Here is a 17779-nt window from a genome sequence, read left to right as displayed (position 1 = left end):
CTTCTGGCCCAAGTTAAAAAATAAAAATAAAAAATATCTGCGATGATTTGATCTCTAGATATCTGTGGGGACATTTGTATTCAGAAATAAATATATTTTAAAATATAAACCATGATTCTGTATTTGTTTTAAACAGACGTAATTCATGTGCAAATATTCCAATTTCCATCTTTTTTAACAAAAAAATTAAGGGTTTACAGTATGTCCACTGTAAAAGCATAGTGCCACCACTAACATATAGGTGGCGCACTTTCCAGATGACATTCTGCTTTAAAAGCTTTTGTTCAGTGTGAAGAAATAAGCCTATGTCAATGTTGATGTTTATAATCCAATACTCTGGCTCTTTTTTGACCCACACTGAAAAGTTGTTAGGAATTTTCTCAGAAACAGAAGGGTTAAAAATGTATATTCGTGAAAATGTCATTAAACTGTTAATCCTTGAAATGCAATACAGAAAGAAAAACACTGGTGGCACACATTGGCACAGCAGGGTAGGAGTGTGTGTGAGAGAGAGAGCCAGGGGGCAGGGCAAGAGGGAAATTGGGACAGAGAAAGCCTGTGTGGTGTCTTGGGTGTTTCTCTGGCACTTCTCCTATAGCCAAACCAGCTGACTGTGTGTGCAGGTAAACACTGGCCATATGCTTCCTGTTAGAAAAGCCCTGCCCTGTTGTGATGTGTGTCATAGACATGTACAAACATACACAAACAGAAACAAAATACAGGTGCATCTCAATAAATTAGAATGTCGTGGAAAAGTTCATTTATTTCAGTAATTCAACTCAAATTGTGAAACTCGTGTATTAAATAAATTCAGTGCACACAGACTGAAGTAGTTTAAGTCTTTGGTTCTTTTAATTGTGATGATTTTGGCTCACATTTAACAAACACCCACCAATTCACTATCTCAAAAAATTAGAATACATCATAAGACCAATAAAAAAAACATTTTTAGTGAATTGTTGGCCTTCTGGAAAGTATGTTCATTTACTGTATATGTACTCAATACTTGGTAGGGGCTCCTTTTGCTTTAATTACTGCCTCAGTTTGGCATGGCATGGAGGTGATCAGTTTGTGGCACTGCTGAGGTGGTATGGAAGCCCAGGTTTCTTTGACAGTGGCCTTCAGCTCATCTGCATTTTTTGGTCTCTTGTTTCTCATTTTCCTCTTGACAATACCCCACAGATTCTCTATGGGGTTCAGGTCTGGTGAGTTTGCTGGCCAGTCAATCACACCAAAACCATGGTCATTTAACCAACTTTTGGTGCTTTTGGCAGTGTGGGCAGGTGCCAAATCCTGCTGGAAAATGAAATCAGCATCTTTAAAAAGCTGGTCAGCAGAAGGAAGCATGAAGTGCTCCAAAATTTCTTGGTAAACGGGTGCTGTGACTTTGGTTTTCAAACAACACAATGGACCAACACCAGCAGATGACATTGCACCTCAAATCATCACAGACTGTGGAAACTTAACACTGGACTTCAAGCAACTTGGGCTATGAGCTTCTCCACCCTTCCTCCAGACTCTAGGACCTTGGTTTCCAAATGAAATACAAAACTAGCTCTCATCTGAAAAGAGGACTTTGGACCACTGGGCAACTGTCCAGTTCTTCTTCTCCTTAGCCCAGGTAAGACGCCTCTGACGTTGTCTGTGGTTCAGGAGTGGCTTAACAAGAGGAATACGACAACTGTAGCCAAATTCCTTGACATGTCTGTGTGTGGTGGCTCTTGATGCCTTGACCCCAGCCTCAGTCCATTCCTTGTGAAGTTCACCCAAATTCTTGAATTGATTTTGCTTGACAATCGTAAGGCTGCGGTTCTCTCGGTTGGTTGTGCATCTTTTTCTTCCACACTTTTTCCTTCCACTCAACTTTCTGTTAACATGCTTGGATACAGCACTCTGTGAACAGCCAGCTTCTTTGGCAATGAATGTTTGTGGCTTACCCTCCTTGTGAAGGGTGTCAATGATTGTCTTCTGGACAACTGTCAGATCAGCAGTCTTCCCCATGATTGTGTAGCCTAGTGAACCAAACTGAGAGACCATTTTGAAGGCTCAGGAAACCTTTGCAGGTGTTTTGAGTTGATTAGCTGATTGGCATGTCACCATATTCTAATTTTTTGAGATAGTGAATTGGTGGGTTTTTGTTAAATGTGAGCCAAAATCATCACAATTAAAAGAACCAAAGACTTAAACTACTTCAGTCTGTGTGCATTGAATTTATTTAATACACGAGTTTCACAATTTGAGTTGAATTACTGAAATAAATTAACTTTTCGACGACATTCTAATTTATTGAGATGCACCTGTAAATATCCCAGGGCATGCAGGTTAACAACTTACCCAGCAAGCTTTTTAGGATTGTTTTCCCCTCTCATGTGTAGAGGGCTATCCTCAGAATTTTGCTGGCATGGTTTCTGTTCGACTTAGACTCGTCCAAACAGACGGCACTATTTTGAGCTGGTGGAAATAGTTGGGCACAACACTACGGCTTTAAAGGTACATGGTGCCAAATGGAAAACACTCAATGTGGGGACTGCACTGCAAGCATTTTCATGAGTCTGATATCAGCATGGGGTTTTAACCTCGAATAACTCACCTAGGGGTTGTGTACACAGACATACACAAACACACTAGGCACACCAGACAGCAAAGTCTCCACCATGATTTCATTGTAAACAATATACGTCACAATACTATCTTTTGTTTTTTATCCCACACATTTCCTCTCCTTCCCCCACCACTGTTTGTCTGTGTCAGTCTTTGTCTCTCAGTGCTGTGTTGTGTTCATGAGCAGTAAGGAAATGTTTCATGCTGTAATGCTGAATTCTTTCTTGTTTGGTGTGATAGATTGAGACAGACAGATAAATGCCAGACATATCAAGTCTGAAAGTGCTTCCAACCCTTCAATTGTTTCATACTGTAAAATTGTATTTTAAAAAGAAATCTCCAAAAGAAGAGAAGTTACAATGGAAAGAGTGCCAAGTCCTGTCAGAGGAAGAATTATCTCTTTCCTGTTAATTTTTGAACCAAGCAGCTATCATTTGAATACAAGACTGTGACTCAAATTGAATGTTTTTTTTTGTTTGTTTTTGTTTTTTTAGCCCTCTTAAAAGCCATATGAGCTGCCAGTGGGCAAACATCTCAAATATAAACGTCTGTATACTATTGCAATGGTTTATGGCTGTCTAGTCATAATAAAAGTATTGTATTTAAAGGGATTTATCAATCATCACTGGTCAGGCAATGAGAATTCTAGTGAATTCTAATAAATGCAGATAGCAATGTTGTCATTACTCAACCAAAGGAGAAGTTGACATGCTCTCCCACAAAGTCTTTCTAGCAAGTCTGTCCACTGGCAGCCATTTTTGGAATGCTCTCGGGCAGCTATTTTTATATGTAAACAAATGCCATAAAAGTGCAGCTCCTATCTCCTTGAATGAGGAAACACCAAAATCTCCAGAACAGTTGGTCAAGATTACGATCAAAGAACATATTTCAAATAAGCAGTAAAATCTGACAACACTGGTATCATAAATTGGTCTTTGTTACCTCAGATTACGCTTAAAGCAATTTTTTTTTGTGTGTGACTTGTATAGCTAATGCGCATGCGCGTTCTTGAGTTGATTGACTATCGATGTCTGAATCTGAAAGGTGATTAGCTCTTTTATCTGTAAGGCAGGACTTCCTTTCTACATCCGTTGACCGTTCCAATTTCTCCCATTAATTTTAACAGAAGTGGCCTGTCTCTGCTAAATAGTCTCTGATCTGCCACATTGTGCCGACTCCCTGAAAAGCGCGATCTCCTATTAGACATTTTTGCATCGGATTTAGTGTATTTACCTTCCCTTGTAGCTGACTAGAAGCACGTTGCAACAGCAGAGTGAGAGACCTGGGTTTGGATCCCATGCATAATTAGTGACAAGTGCGATTTGGAGGTTGCTTTTTCCCTCTTACATTAGGCTACATTTTTACTCCAATGAAGGGTTGGGGAGTATAGTTTATAAAATATGCATTCCTCTTTACTGCTGTATATTAAAGCCTTTACAACTGAAAACCACTCACTTTTGGTGCCCCTCTGTGGACATTTAACCCAGAAAATGGAGCTCACATGTGACCATATGCCCAACAACAATTACATTTTACTTCTTATCTGCAACAATTCTTTGCCAAAATTAAACATGAAACCGGAATATGCATCTTGTTGCTATATTTCTAGACAATGCATTTTTCAGACAGGACATGGGAATTGTCAAGTGAGACAGTAAGTGTTTGTTATTGCGAATGAAATGCCTCAAATTTCCACACCTTAGATTATTTGGCTCTTTCTGGTTTTTCTTTTCTGAATATTTTAAAATGAATTAATTATTTTTATATAGGTAGAATACCAATAACAGCATTATATTATCTCATTAACGTTTACAGCATCTAAAAAGTTGCTTTATGTGCTTAATCAGTTGATTTCAAACGGTTTGCAAACTCTTTTTGTATTTGCTATTCAGTGTGAGTAACTTTTGCTGTTCCCTATTTATACTTGTGTGATTGTGAAAAGAATACTGCGAATATTATGAATTCTTCATCCTGCTTCACCAAGCTCTGTGAGTTGCTTGGGTGTGGAGGCAAGATGCTCATATAGTCTGAACTCATGTGCCAGTGACAGTGGATGGGCCTTTGTAATTTAATTACTAAAAATGTTAAGTAATTGTTTGTCTTATTCCAGTGCAGAACTTATAAAGTGACAAAGCAAAAATCTCTGAGTTTAATTTATGATATTTAAAAAAGACTTGCAAAGTTCACAAAATTTTCTAATGGCCTAGATGGAAAAGATTTGGGCTACACAACACGAAAAACATGTTGCATCATAGTGGTTAAAAGTAGGCCTGCCTTTTCTTGGATGACCTACTGCTCAGAACCCAACCTATCTGAGCACAAGTCATTCAGTTCAAACACACTAAAGCACCACATATTGGTTCCCCCTTTTTCAAAGTTCTGCCCATGCTGCCACTGTGTTTTTTTCATCAGCAACCCAAAGTGGATAGCACATCTGTCACCCAGCCCTCCACATAGCTTGTGTGTTTGCACACCCTGTTTTCTCTCTCTTTACACACACAGAGACACACAAACTGTCTCCCGGCCTCTTGAAATTTTCCACGTTCTCTGAGTTCAAACAGCTCATACCACCCACAAGGAGAAGCTCTGCTTGGCTGAAAACACAAGCTATGATGATGACCCTAAAAAGATGGTTGAAGTTATTTACTGACATCTAAGATTGCAAAGTTTGATGACTTCATATCTGATTAAGAGATAAAGATTTATATGATGTGGTATTTTCTCAGCTCCATTTATAAGTGTGTAAAGCATTCAAGGGTTAGGTTGGATGTAAGTCGTCCACAGCTGTGAAGATCTCCAAATTCATCTGATTTTGATTTTGGAAGTTCCTCATTAAATATCTTTTGACTTAATTGTGGAAAGTTGTCATTATAGCAAGACCTTACCTTCCACACCCCTCAGAGCATCCAATTGGCTTTATTCATATGCAATTTAACATTAATTGCTACTCATTGCTTATAAAAGTGATCATAATGCAGTGCAGAACAAAAGGAAGAACATTCAAAGTTAGTTTAAAATTTTTGCTGTCGCTGTCACAAAACGAAACCCTGAAAACATAAGTAGTAATGCCTTGTGAAACCTAAATGTCACTCAGATATGTTATGATAACCATGTAGATTGTAAACAATATATAATACTTCTCTGCATGAATTGTGTTAGTGACTGAGACAAAATGCTTTATCCCACTTAAAGTAAATTTTCACTATAAATAAATTACATTTCCACTACTTTATAATATAAATATCAGTGTTGGGTGTAATCTAATTACAAAGTAATTAGTTCCTATAATCTAATTTCTTTTTAGCCAAAAAAATAGTGTAATAAATTATATTTTAAATTCTTGTAATCAGATTACAGTTACTGGCTTTCAATTAATTTAGTTAATTGTAAGTGCATTTTTCAAGAGTTATGCTTATTTCTAATATGTTATTTATGTAGAATACATGAATTATGGCCCCATAATGAGTCATTGTGAAGGAGAAATGTGAGGTGCTGAGTGTATGACTTGTGTGTAGCAATGAACAAGAAAGAAATATAGACATTATTATGAATGTGTTGAGCAGAAAATGTTTTAGAAAGTAACTTAGTAATGTAAGTACTTTTCCAATGATTTAATTAATAATGTAATCTGATTAAAATTTTAGAGAACTAATTAGTCATCTTTAGTGGATTTTAAAACACTGATAAATATAAATAATATAATAATACATTATTAGAACACATTGACTTAAAACCACAGTTCACTTCAGCAGCAGTTAACAATAAAGAAAAAATATTGGGATCTTTTAAACAGATTGTTTGTATTATATGCAGGAAGCAGTTTTCATGGACATATCCTCAAACCCATTTTTTTCCTAAATAAATACTTTTTAAATGTATGTGCGTGTAATATTTCTCCCTTCTTTAACAATCAATTTAGCCTGTTTCTATTTGTTCTATCAACACAGGAGCTCTGTTCCTTTTCAGCCTCCACACTGTTTTACTGTTTGTAGCTTGTTCTAAACGGTGAAATTGTCCTTATTCACACCAAGTGCAGACCTTTGTCTCTTTTTACTGTATGTGACTCATACAAACCCCTTTCCAAAAGATGAGAAAAGAACTGAAAAATCACTTGTCTGTAATTAGAATGTTAAAATGATAACATAAAACCAGATGCTGCCTTTTAAACTGACCTCCATGCAGTAGCTTTAAAAGAGCATGTGTTTCAGCAATAAAAGGTCTTGTTCTGATTAAATTAGGAGGGAGAAGCCAATATTTTACAATTAATGTCCAGTTAGTAATGAATTTGCACTGTGGAATCAGATTAGTGAGAAACCTGCAGTTTGTATTATCAGACATAATGACTGAAGCTCCTTAGTGTATCTTTATACAGAATAAAATATTGATCTTTAGAAGAGCTTCATATCAATGGAATATTCAGGGTTCAATACAAGTTAAGCTCAATCTACAGCATTTGTAGCATAATGTTGATTACCAAAAAAAATAAAATAAAAAAATAAAATAAAAAAAATTCAACTAATCTTCCACCCCATTTTTAACCCTTTTTTTCAACAAAAAAATCGAGGTTACAGTGTGGCACTTACAATGGAAGTGTATGGGGCCAATTTTTGGAGGGTTTAAAGGTGGAAATGTGAAGCTTATAATTTTATAAATGCACACATTAATTATTCTGTTAAAACTCCTGCATTATTTGAGCTCTAAAGTTGTTTAAATTGTCATTTTAACAGTCATTTTAGGGTTTTTGGGTTTGTTGACTACATCAAGGCAAGGAAGCTATAAAATTGGCTATAACTTTACATAGAAAAGGTTAGTGAGCGATTTTATCACACTAAAATCATATTAACACATACTGTTCATGTCTTGTGGCGATAATTTTGAAATAATGAGTACTTTAATGTTTACAGATTGGCCCCATTAACTTCCATTGTAAGTTCCTCACTGGAACCCAGATTTTTGCTCTTTTTTTTTTTTTTTATATAAAAGGAGGGACAAATCAAAATGCCACAAATACTGAGCTTGAATCCGGAATATTCCTTTAATTGCCTTTGTTCCCATACTACTATGCTATGTGTTTAGGGTCAACATATTTTTTTTAAGTTATCGGTTCTATGTGGAATAAATTACTATGCACATCTAATTTCAGAAAGGGGTATAAGACATTAAGAGTTGCCCGTTTTGAGGTATATGTGGTATATTAGACAGTATTTCTTAGTTTTATGAATATCAACCCATTAATTTATTTTGTCTTTAATGTTTTTTGTGATTAATGTAAAAATAAAATTTTGTAGGAAAAGCAAATGTCTAATCTGCCTCATCTGTACAAAAAAAAAAAAAAAAAATCACAGACAAAGAAATAGGATGTTTTCTGTCTTTTTCAGAGAATATCTGTATCTCTAAGGTGGAGTGAGGGACTGATGATGCCTTTTGTCTACTCAGCTCTGCTATCCCAGACAGACCTACAAAAACCAAATCACAAATCCTTCTGTGGAGACACACAATTAGGACATTTATCCTTTCCACTGAAATGTGCTGAACATCTCAACCTGTTCTCTCTGTTCTTTTTAGTACAGGTAATTATTATGGAAAACACACTGAGCTTATTGTGAGTTAACAAGAGAGAAACGCATAAAGGTTAGTGTAGCTCCAACAAAGAGATGCAGCATACTCGTAGGCTCCGCCCTGGAATTATTTCAGAGAAAACTGTTCACTGAGGTCCCTGAGTTCATTTTAGCTCAGTGAAACCCGCAAGTCTGTGTACGCACGTGATGTGGAAGATGCAATGATAACAACTGCCGTTTATAAAAGACATAAAATGTTTAAAAAAAATTGTTTATCATGGTTGTCATAAAGAATATGCATCATTTTATCAGTAATGTTTATGTTTTTCAAAAAAGCGAATTATATATGCATGTTAATTATCTGAATCGTATTACTGCTCTTGTTATTATTGTTTTTATTGTTATTAGTAATATAGATTGTGTGTCTTGCATAAGCAGTATCTTTTCATAATCTCACAATGTCCTCGTTTCCCCTTTGTGCAACAGTCGTAAGAGGATACTAATCATTTATAAACGTTCATCTTAAAATACGAACGTAATATAGACTACTTGTCTATATACTAGTCAATAAAAAAACAAGCAGTTAGCTTTTTGCAGTAAGAACGCACGATAATCTAGCGGTAAGTTATCGCTGTTTTTCTTTATTACATTTTTGTTTTGTTTCCATACCATACAGGCGTTGGCTCACGAATTTCCCGTGTGCGCTCGTCTGCGCATGCCACACGCTCAGACGTGCGCGAGTATCTCACGATTCCGCTCGTTCGCAGCTCCGACCTTTCCCCCCGTTCTCGAGCACCGGGTTCACCGGGTTTACACTGACACCGCTGACTCCTCTGTAACGCCCCCCAACAGCCACGCACCCCGTTTCCGCCAATCGCAGAGCGATCACGTACTGATCACGCGCTGTCTATGTTCCCATTGGTCCATTCCCGCTACACCTTTGTTTTTGATTGGTGACATGTTACCACCCGCCAGAGCGCTCTGAATTTTGTTTTTTGTTTTTTTTCTTCTGTTTCTGTTTCAGTTTTTTTTTTTTGCTTCCCTGATTCACTCAGCTGAGGTTGGACCTTGCTGTAAAAAAAAAAAGTGGTTAGACTTATGTGCCCAGGGTTTCCTGAACGGTCGTATCACAACTGTCTTCCCGTTGCTAACGCTTTTTAGAGATTTACGCATGCTGAATTTTGCTTCAGACTCTCACCGGGTAAGTTTGTTTTCATTGACCTAATAGTTTATTTATTGTTACTTTTTTCTTCTTTTTGCTTATTGACCCACTTATAACGTCCGCTCTTGCTGTTACAAAGTTGCGCCGCAAAGTACATATTTTCTTGCTCATTGTTGTAGATATTGTACATAACTGTTGACCTACATCAGTATTTAGTATGCAATTGTTAATACACTTAATAAAAACAGCTCCTGACTCTTGCAAGGAGCCACATCTGTGTAAAATCTAATGTTTTATTGAATTGTAAAAAGTCATGATGAGCAATTTGCCGCAATCTTTGTGCATTACCCTGCTGTGCTCATTGGCGGTGAGCTGCAGAGCTACTTTAGGTTCAAACTATTGTCATCGGTTTTTTTTACGCGTTTGCGTCATTATTTGCCCCATGGTTACATTATCGTTTCACGTTTTGTCAAAAACACAAGTGCTCCTCATTAATGTATACATTTGATGGAATTATGCTATTGTATTATACATTTATTTGTTGTGTTATAACAACGTTATGTACCCTTAACATTGCATTTTGCTTGGTGTAGTTGGCCTATGCACGAGTCTCCATTATGACAAAAATATTAACCTTAATGGAATATGTCTTGATTTGGTCAACTACCCATAGGTGATACTCATTGCATGGCATACTCACATGGCGCTTTGGTTGGGTGCACGTCACTCTTATATCTATATTTGGCGATGGGAGGTTCCCAGCAGCTCACGGTTAGGGGCTGGGTGGGTGTAGTCGCCCAACACTGGTGCCCCTTTCTCTGCTCATGAATGGCAGCAGCTATTTACAGTTCAGCACTCAGCAGATGTTTGGCCAACAGTGCTAAGCCGTTCACGCTTTGATATTATGTCATGCAATCACATTGGGCATCTTTTCTTATAATGGCTCTTGACTGTATGATGTGATATTGTGGTCATAACGGGCCAGTTCAGCAGCTCGTTTCCCACTGCGGCATCAAGATTATAAATGTGCATTTTATCATCTTTTTATATACTATAGTCCAATCTAGTGGACATCTGTGAAGTGATGATGGAAAGAAACAGGCATGACAGTCAGATGTCCTGTTCGTCCACTCTGGAATACAATGATCTGGAGGCTGCAGAGGCTTTGGTATGCATGAGCTCTTGGGTCCAAAGGACGCACAAGCCTCGCCCACTGACGCCCACCTCAGACTCCTGTGATTCTCTCGCCTTGCAGCCCGAAGTCACCGAGTCCCCTAAAGACCTGGTGTCTCTCTCATCACTGGTGAGTAACTGAATATATTTTTATTTTTTAAAGTACTGACTTAATACTGTATCCTCATTGCAAAAGAGCGCAAAGTTTGGATTCCATAAGTAAAAATCCCATTCATTTTCTCCATAGGTGAATAGATTTTTAATAACTTATAAACTTTTAAAGACAGACCTGCTTTGACCTCTGAGGTATATTCCTCTGTTGAAGCCATCCGTCCAAGTTTATTCAACTTCACTGTTTGAAAATTGTGTTTGATAAAACTAGATTATCCATGATCCAGTAGAGAAAGATCCACCAATCAATCACAGCCAACAAAGTGCGCCAAATGAGCTCTGCAGCAAAAGCCCACTCCCATGACGCACTGTGAATGATGCAATTGAGTGCTTTTGTAACATATGTGTTCTCCCTATCGGCCTAGTAGGGGCTAGGGCTGGGCGATACGTAAAAAAATATTTTATCGATAATCACCTTAAAAAATATTGCAATATACAATTATATCGTCAACCCATCACGCAAGTTTCAGTCAATGACAACAGGTGGAAAATTACTAATAGTCTACAGATTAAGAACTAAAGACAATTATAAATGTAAAGATAATAATAATAAAGCCTAAAAATCCTTGTGTTCCCAAAATAATGCTGCTAAATGTGTGTTCTTATCGAATTTGTGTTTGTATTGCATTTTGGTAATACAGTTAATGCTGCCTAAAGAAAATAAAATAGAACTCAATTTTAGATTCAAGGTGAACATGTCTTGTATTATTTTATGATTTAATTACTTTGATCTTTGTTTCTTTAATACAAAGATATATATTTCTGAACCTGCAGAGTTGCATTCACAATGCATGTTACCCGCGAACTGGTCCGTGGAAATAAAGCGAACTAAACTTCGAGCACCTCCCGAGATGGTCTTTGGTCATTTGCAGCATTCTTATACACGACACTATTCTTGCAAACTGTTTTCAGACAAATGAAACAGAAAAAAGAGTGAAAAATCTTTGCATGCACCTGTTCCACGAGTCATGCTCGTGCTGCACGCCTCTGAACAAACAGCGAATCAGACACGAGCATTGACGGCTTTTCTTTTGTCTGTTCTTAAAAAATAATAAAGTGTGTTTCTTCAAGCACGCGTCTTTGTGTCTAACGGCATCTTGTATCTTGTCATGTGTCACACCGAGATGTCTTACAGGTCACCCGCCTGTTGCAGGTAGATGAGCAAAATTACCTGCTTATGAAATACATTTGGACAAGGAGCTTGCGAACTGGATTCAGCCTCGTCGCATTTGGCGGGTGCTAGTTTCACACCCTGGGCTACTGTTTAATATATTTGCTGACTTTCCAGATCCATGGTTTTGCCATTTCCCGATATTGTCTATCATCGTTGGTCAATTGAGTGTCTGTATGGGGTTCTTTGTAAGATATCGTCGATATATGATTACATCGTCCTATCGCCCAGCCCTAGTAGGGGCACTAGTCATGTTGGACTTTAATTTTAAAGTTTCTTTTTGGGTCCTTGTCTTGTCACTGTTTCCTGTTCCTGTTTCCTCCTTGTCTTGATTGTTCCCCAGCTGTGTCTTGTTAACCTTGTTAGAAGTTTGGAATTGCATACTACCATACTACTCTTACTATTTCTGCCATAGGCAGATATGGCAGAATTAGTACGAGTAGTATGGAATTTCAAATTCAGCCCTTGTATATTTAAGCCCTCGTTTTGCCTTTGTCCTTGGTCGAGTATTGTTATTGTAATGTTGTAGTTTAGTCTAGTCTGTTCTTTTTTTAGTTATTGCTTTTGTTTTGTAATTGTAGTACATAAAACTGCACTTGGGTTTTGCACATCATTGTCTTTGTTTGTTCCCGCTGACACGTTACAGAATGCTCAACCAGCATCATGAACGCAGTGGTTAGCCTCATGCGCTTTCGCCAGGGGAACTGTCCTATTGAGGATTTTGTAGTGGACTTTTGTGTACTATGCAACCGAGTGAACTTCAGGGAGGTCGCTCTTAAAGTCCAACATTTAAACTTCTTGGATTTGCAAGTTTCAGAATATTTTTGTATTAAAATTAAATATATTGTTTTTATACTTATAAGCAACAACTTTAAATCAATAGACAAATCGTATTGTTTACAAAAATGTCAGTGCTTGCGCAATAAGTGGTGTCAGAAAACCGGCAAACTGTTGTCTTAGATTTGACAAGTTAGACAATTAAACAAAAGCATGACACAAAACCATCATGAATACATAAATGTTCTTAGCTATACAGTTATTATAATGATGTGAGTTAATAACATACCTGTAATAATGTTTGCTATAAATGTTTGCTGCAAAGCAGTGAGTGAGGAGATAATTTGCAGTCCATTCAGCTCTGTTGATGGCTTAAAGCCACAGCCGTCTACGAGAGCCCTCAAAATAATTTTACAAATCTGATAAAAGTTTACTGTTCGCAGATGTTTCAGCAACCACTTCCATGTGTGACGTAAGTGGTGACGTTGCCAAAGGATTGGTCTATAGTTTTATATTTTTCCAGCGTTTTAAATTCAATTACATCATTCTCAATGCTTCATGAGATTGTAGTTCGCGCCCTCATGAAAGACGGGTATGTTCACAGTCATGTACCTTTGACTTTTTGTCTGATAATTTTTTGCTTCAAATTAAAATTTGTAATCTTGTGATTTACTTTGGAACTGATTGGTTGGGTTCATGGCTTAGAACTCTTTTATGAAGCATTTTCTCTAACCCCTATGGAAAAAATGAATGGGAAAAATACTTTCAGGGCCTAGACAGCTGAAAAAGTGGGTGAGTGATCCTGTGCTAAGAGAGCATTGCAAACAAACAAATAAGTAAATAACTTCAATCAAAAAAGGATTTGAGTCTTGGGGATCCTACAGAAGTGAAAGCTATAATGGTATACATCATTTTGAAAGAGGAATTGAAAAGTCACTAAAGCCAATTCTCTTCTCTCCCACCAGTGCATGACCCCTCCCCACAGCCCGAGTTTTGCGGAAACTTCAGGCACAGCAATTCTTAGTACCTCAGTGGCAGGCTCAGGTCTCAAACCAGTCTTGTCACAGTCCAGACTATGCTCAGCCTTGACCAACAGGGCGACGTGTCATGTCAGCCTGCATCCCAGTACCACAGTCGTGTTCAACCCATCTCCACCGCAGACCACAGAAAAGCCCTCACTCCACAGAGCCACCAGTGTTATACGGCACACCGCAGACAGATCGGTGGATCACAACATTCCATCACTGTCCACAGAGCAGGAGAAGCCACGTTCTTCAGAAATCCCTCAACAGCATACAGAGCCCAGTGCCGACCCCCCAGCAGAACTTAAAATCTTCAACAGACCATGTGACACTACAGATACTGAGAGAACTGCCCCTTCCCCTGACTCCACCAGCCCTGTTATCCCCACATCTCAGGCTATTCCACAATCTCCCATAGCCAGCCCCCCAGTGCTATGTCAAGTGTTTCCTGTTAATGGGCAGACTGGAATCATCTCTGCATTTGTTCAGACCCCGGTTCAGATGCAGGCCTCTGGGTCAAAGAATATTCTTCCACAGGCTTCCACCCTCTCTCAACCTCTTCTGGTGAGCTCAACTATGGCACAGGGCACTGTGATGTTTGTAGTCCCCCAGTCCCAGGCCCCCACCTGCCAACAAAGTGTTGTTACCCTTGGGAACACTAAGCTCCTGCCGCTGGCTCCTGCGCCAGTCTACGTGCCCTCAGGTCAGAGTGGGGGAGTGACACAGTCAGACTTTTCTCGCCGGCGGAACTACGTCTGCAACTACCAGGGATGTAAGAAGACTTACTTTAAAAGTTCCCACCTGAAGGCTCATCTAAGAACACATACAGGTTTGTATTCATTTGACAGGAAACTTATCAGAAAAGTACCAAACAAGCATTTTTATATGCTATTTTGGAAAGGTTGTGTTTGCTACCATTAAAGGTGGAGTAAATCATTTTAATCCAATACAGTTTTTGTCAAATTCCGCTAGCTGTCCATTCAGTGTGTGCGCTGAAAAACAATCCAGTGTTTGTACACAGCCCTGGCTCTGTAAATGGGAAAATAAACAGACACTTATACACAACACTATTGCGTGTGCATGAATTTGGGGGGGGGGGTGGAGCTTCTGAAGGAGCACTGAAGGGAGGGGTGTGTTTGTTTGGCTGTTGAGTTCAAATATCAACAGTCTTTCTCAGGAATCGCTTACTCCACCTTTAATGAATAAATATTTGGACTAAACAAATCTTTCTTCTGCATCTCAGGTGAGAAACCTTTCAGTTGCCATTGGGAAGGTTGTGACAAAAAATTTGCCCGCTCCGATGAACTCTCCAGACATCGTCGGACACACACAGGTGAAAAGAAGTTTGTCTGTCCTGTGTGCGAGCGCCGGTTCATGCGAAGTGACCACTTGACCAAGCACGCCCGACGTCATATGACAACCAAGAGGTCTACAGCATGGCCTAATGAAGTTCGCGATCTCAACAAAATGGCTTCTTCCCTGCCCCTTCTTCCTGCCTCAAACTAGGTTGAAACTCAGACCACTCACCTCAGTCACCTCAGGACAACATCCCACTGACCATTTTACAGTGGAAATACTGTAAGAAAACCAAGGCTGCTACACATCCATATACATAAAAAAGTGACATTGCACTGGATTTTTTATTTTAATCATGGTTGTTAAAAGGAATTCATGTTTACTTTTATGTAAGTTATGTCTCCCAATATGTATTTACTCCCTTTGCCAAAGTCTTTGCATCAGTTCATCTGTTACTTACTCTTTACTGTTGTATATTTGTACATAAATATCACTATATAAATTAATGTAATGTGTATTCAAACTTGCATTTATTGTTGATATATAAATAAATGTTATTGATGTTACTTCAGTTAATTGGACAGTATTCCTGTATGTGATACTACCTGCAATATTCCATTTTATTTAATAATAAACATTTGTAGTAATAATAACATGTATAATTAGTTTTATTTGTTGATATTTTTATTAGACTGAAACAAAGCTCAAATGTACATAATTTAACACTAACAATGTATTTACTAAATCTTTTTCACATTGTTAGGAAGTAAAAAAGACACTTGAAAACCAATGACTGAATATGTTTTTCATAAGATAACAACTAGAAAAAAAATGATCATAAAACTATTAAACATAAAAACAAGGTGACATTTACTAAAATTTGACAAGTGTTACAGACCGTTTATAACGTCAAGAATGAAAACAGACAATAGAATCATTACAAAACCATGCATTGATGTGACGACACAGTTACACAACACTAGCTCAATATACATTCTCACTCCACTATACCCAGTAACAAACTTGCTCCAATCACATTGCGCGTTTGTGGAGCGTTTAGGGGGCGCGACCAATCACAGAGGATGACGAGTTGTAAATATGGCAACGGTAGCTTGAGTGACAAGTCTTGTCTCCGCCCATTTGCCTTACTGACCGATATTTTCAAACGGGAAAAGGAAACGGGAACAAAGAAACTGTCACTGCGTTGAAAGGCGATGTTAATCCCAATATTTTCCGTTTTAATGATAAAACACTAAATAAAAATCGTATACTCGTATTCGTATAAAGTTCAAATATATAAGTGAGGACAAACTGGAAAACTGGACGAAGGCCCATTACATGAACAACGGCCTTTATGATAATTTGAAGATTTCGTTTAATAGCTATAAGCGGTTGAATTAGATAGAACTTTTTCAGATATACATTATGGAATCGTTATACCTTATAGAAACTTTATACAGATAAAATTCATAAAAATGATTTCCGACCTTTATTAACCTTGTTACGAAACCATCTAGCTTGTGACGTAAGACTAAAGGTCGCGTTCTTACCTAAGTCTGCCTTTCCCCCCCAGTGTAGTGCTAACTGTTCTTTGTGTTACAGCCTAGGCAATAAAAATAGGTAATTATATTAATTTGATGTATTGTAAAAACATTAGAATGGTTTTCTTTGTGTGTGTGTGTGTGTGTGTGAGTGAAAATATTCACTGAAAAAGAGCCTGGTTACTACCTGAAAAATCTTCATTTCTAACAAGATAGGAGAAGTACATTTTAAGATATTGCATAATATCTATCCAATGTATGTGTATTCTGCAAAATGGAGGAGTGTAAACATACGATCCCTTTGAGAGGATTTTAGTTCTTATTTGTTTCTGTTTATAAACTGTGAGTTAATATTATAATTTAGAGATATAGTTCTAAAAACAAATTCAAGTAATAACCATGCTGTTGAACAAATTGTAGTTTTTGTTTTGTATTTATTCATAAGAGCAAATTTCTTCATCCAGATTTGAAATATCCCACATTATTCAATCTCTTAAACTTAAAAATAATAACAAGAACAAGTTTTATGATCTTGTTTTTCTATTTGTTTTCCTATACATTTTTATACTAATTATTTTTTAAATATATTATAAACGATGTCTAAATTCTGTTTTGTTTTTTTACAAAGGAGTGTTTTTTTTTTTTTTGCTGTATTATTATTACTATATATATATATATATATATATATATATATATATATATATATATATATATATATATATATATATATATAAAAGGCTTTTTCCAGTGGAACGTTTGTTATATGGGATACAATATATACTAATTGCTAGGTGCTCCCCAGGGATGTGTGCTCTCCCCACTACTCCCTCTACACAAAGACTGCACTGCCAAGGACCCCTCTGTCAAGCTCCTGAAGTTTGCAGACGACACCACTGTCATTGGCCTCATCCGAGATGACGATGAGTCTGCATACAGAAGGGAGGTTGAACAGCTGGCTGTCTGGTGCAGTCAAAACAACCTGGAGCTGAACACCCTCAAAATGGTGGAGATCATTGTGGACTTTAGGAGAAACACCCGAACACTGACCCCCCTCACCATTCTAAAAAGCACTGTGACAGCAGTGGAGTCATTCAGGTTCCTGGGCACTACCATCTCACAGGACATGAAAGGGAGACCCAGATTGACTCCATTGCGAAAAAGCCCCAGCAGATGAAGTGGGCTTTCGCCAGCTGAGGAAGTTCAACCTGCCACAGGTGCTGCTGATACAGTTCTACTCAGCAGTCACTGAGTCTGTCCTCTGCACTTTAGTAACTGTCTGGTTTAGTTCAGCTACGAAATCAGACATC

At 37.8% G+C, this 17779-nt stretch overlaps 1 protein-coding gene across 1 annotated transcript; it reads left to right on the top strand.

The window, feature by feature from the left end:
• The first annotated feature begins 9195 nt into the window (after window positions 1–9195).
• LOC127410161 (Krueppel-like factor 11) lies at window positions 9196–15966 on the top strand. The gene is made up of 4 exons (XM_051645265.1): window positions 9196–9360; window positions 10379–10624; window positions 13579–14464; window positions 14879–15966. The coding sequence occupies exons 1-4, from the start codon at window positions 9331–9333 to the stop codon at window positions 15139–15141; spliced, it is 1425 nt and encodes a 474-aa protein (XP_051501225.1). The 5' UTR covers window positions 9196–9330; the 3' UTR covers window positions 15142–15966.
• The last annotated feature ends 1813 nt before the right edge of the window (window positions 15967–17779 follow it).

This window comes from Myxocyprinus asiaticus, chromosome 19 (genome assembly GCF_019703515.2).
Source record: "Myxocyprinus asiaticus isolate MX2 ecotype Aquarium Trade chromosome 19, UBuf_Myxa_2, whole genome shotgun sequence".
NCBI lineage: Eukaryota > Metazoa > Chordata > Actinopteri > Cypriniformes > Catostomidae > Myxocyprinus > Myxocyprinus asiaticus.
This window is presented reverse-complemented; position numbering and strand designations above follow the sequence as displayed.

Excerpts from the sequence above, each read along its gene's own strand:
- LOC127410161 (XM_051645265.1), top strand. The coding sequence starts at position 9,331 with ATGCTGAATTTTGCTTCAGACTCTCACCGG. Across the intron at positions 9,361-10,378 it reads TTGCTTCAGACTCTCACCGG|TCCAATCTAGTGGACATCTG; the intron begins GTAAGTTTGTTT and ends TATATACTATAG. Across the intron at positions 14,465-14,878 it reads TCATCTAAGAACACATACAG|GTGAGAAACCTTTCAGTTGC; the intron begins GTTTGTATTCAT and ends TCTGCATCTCAG.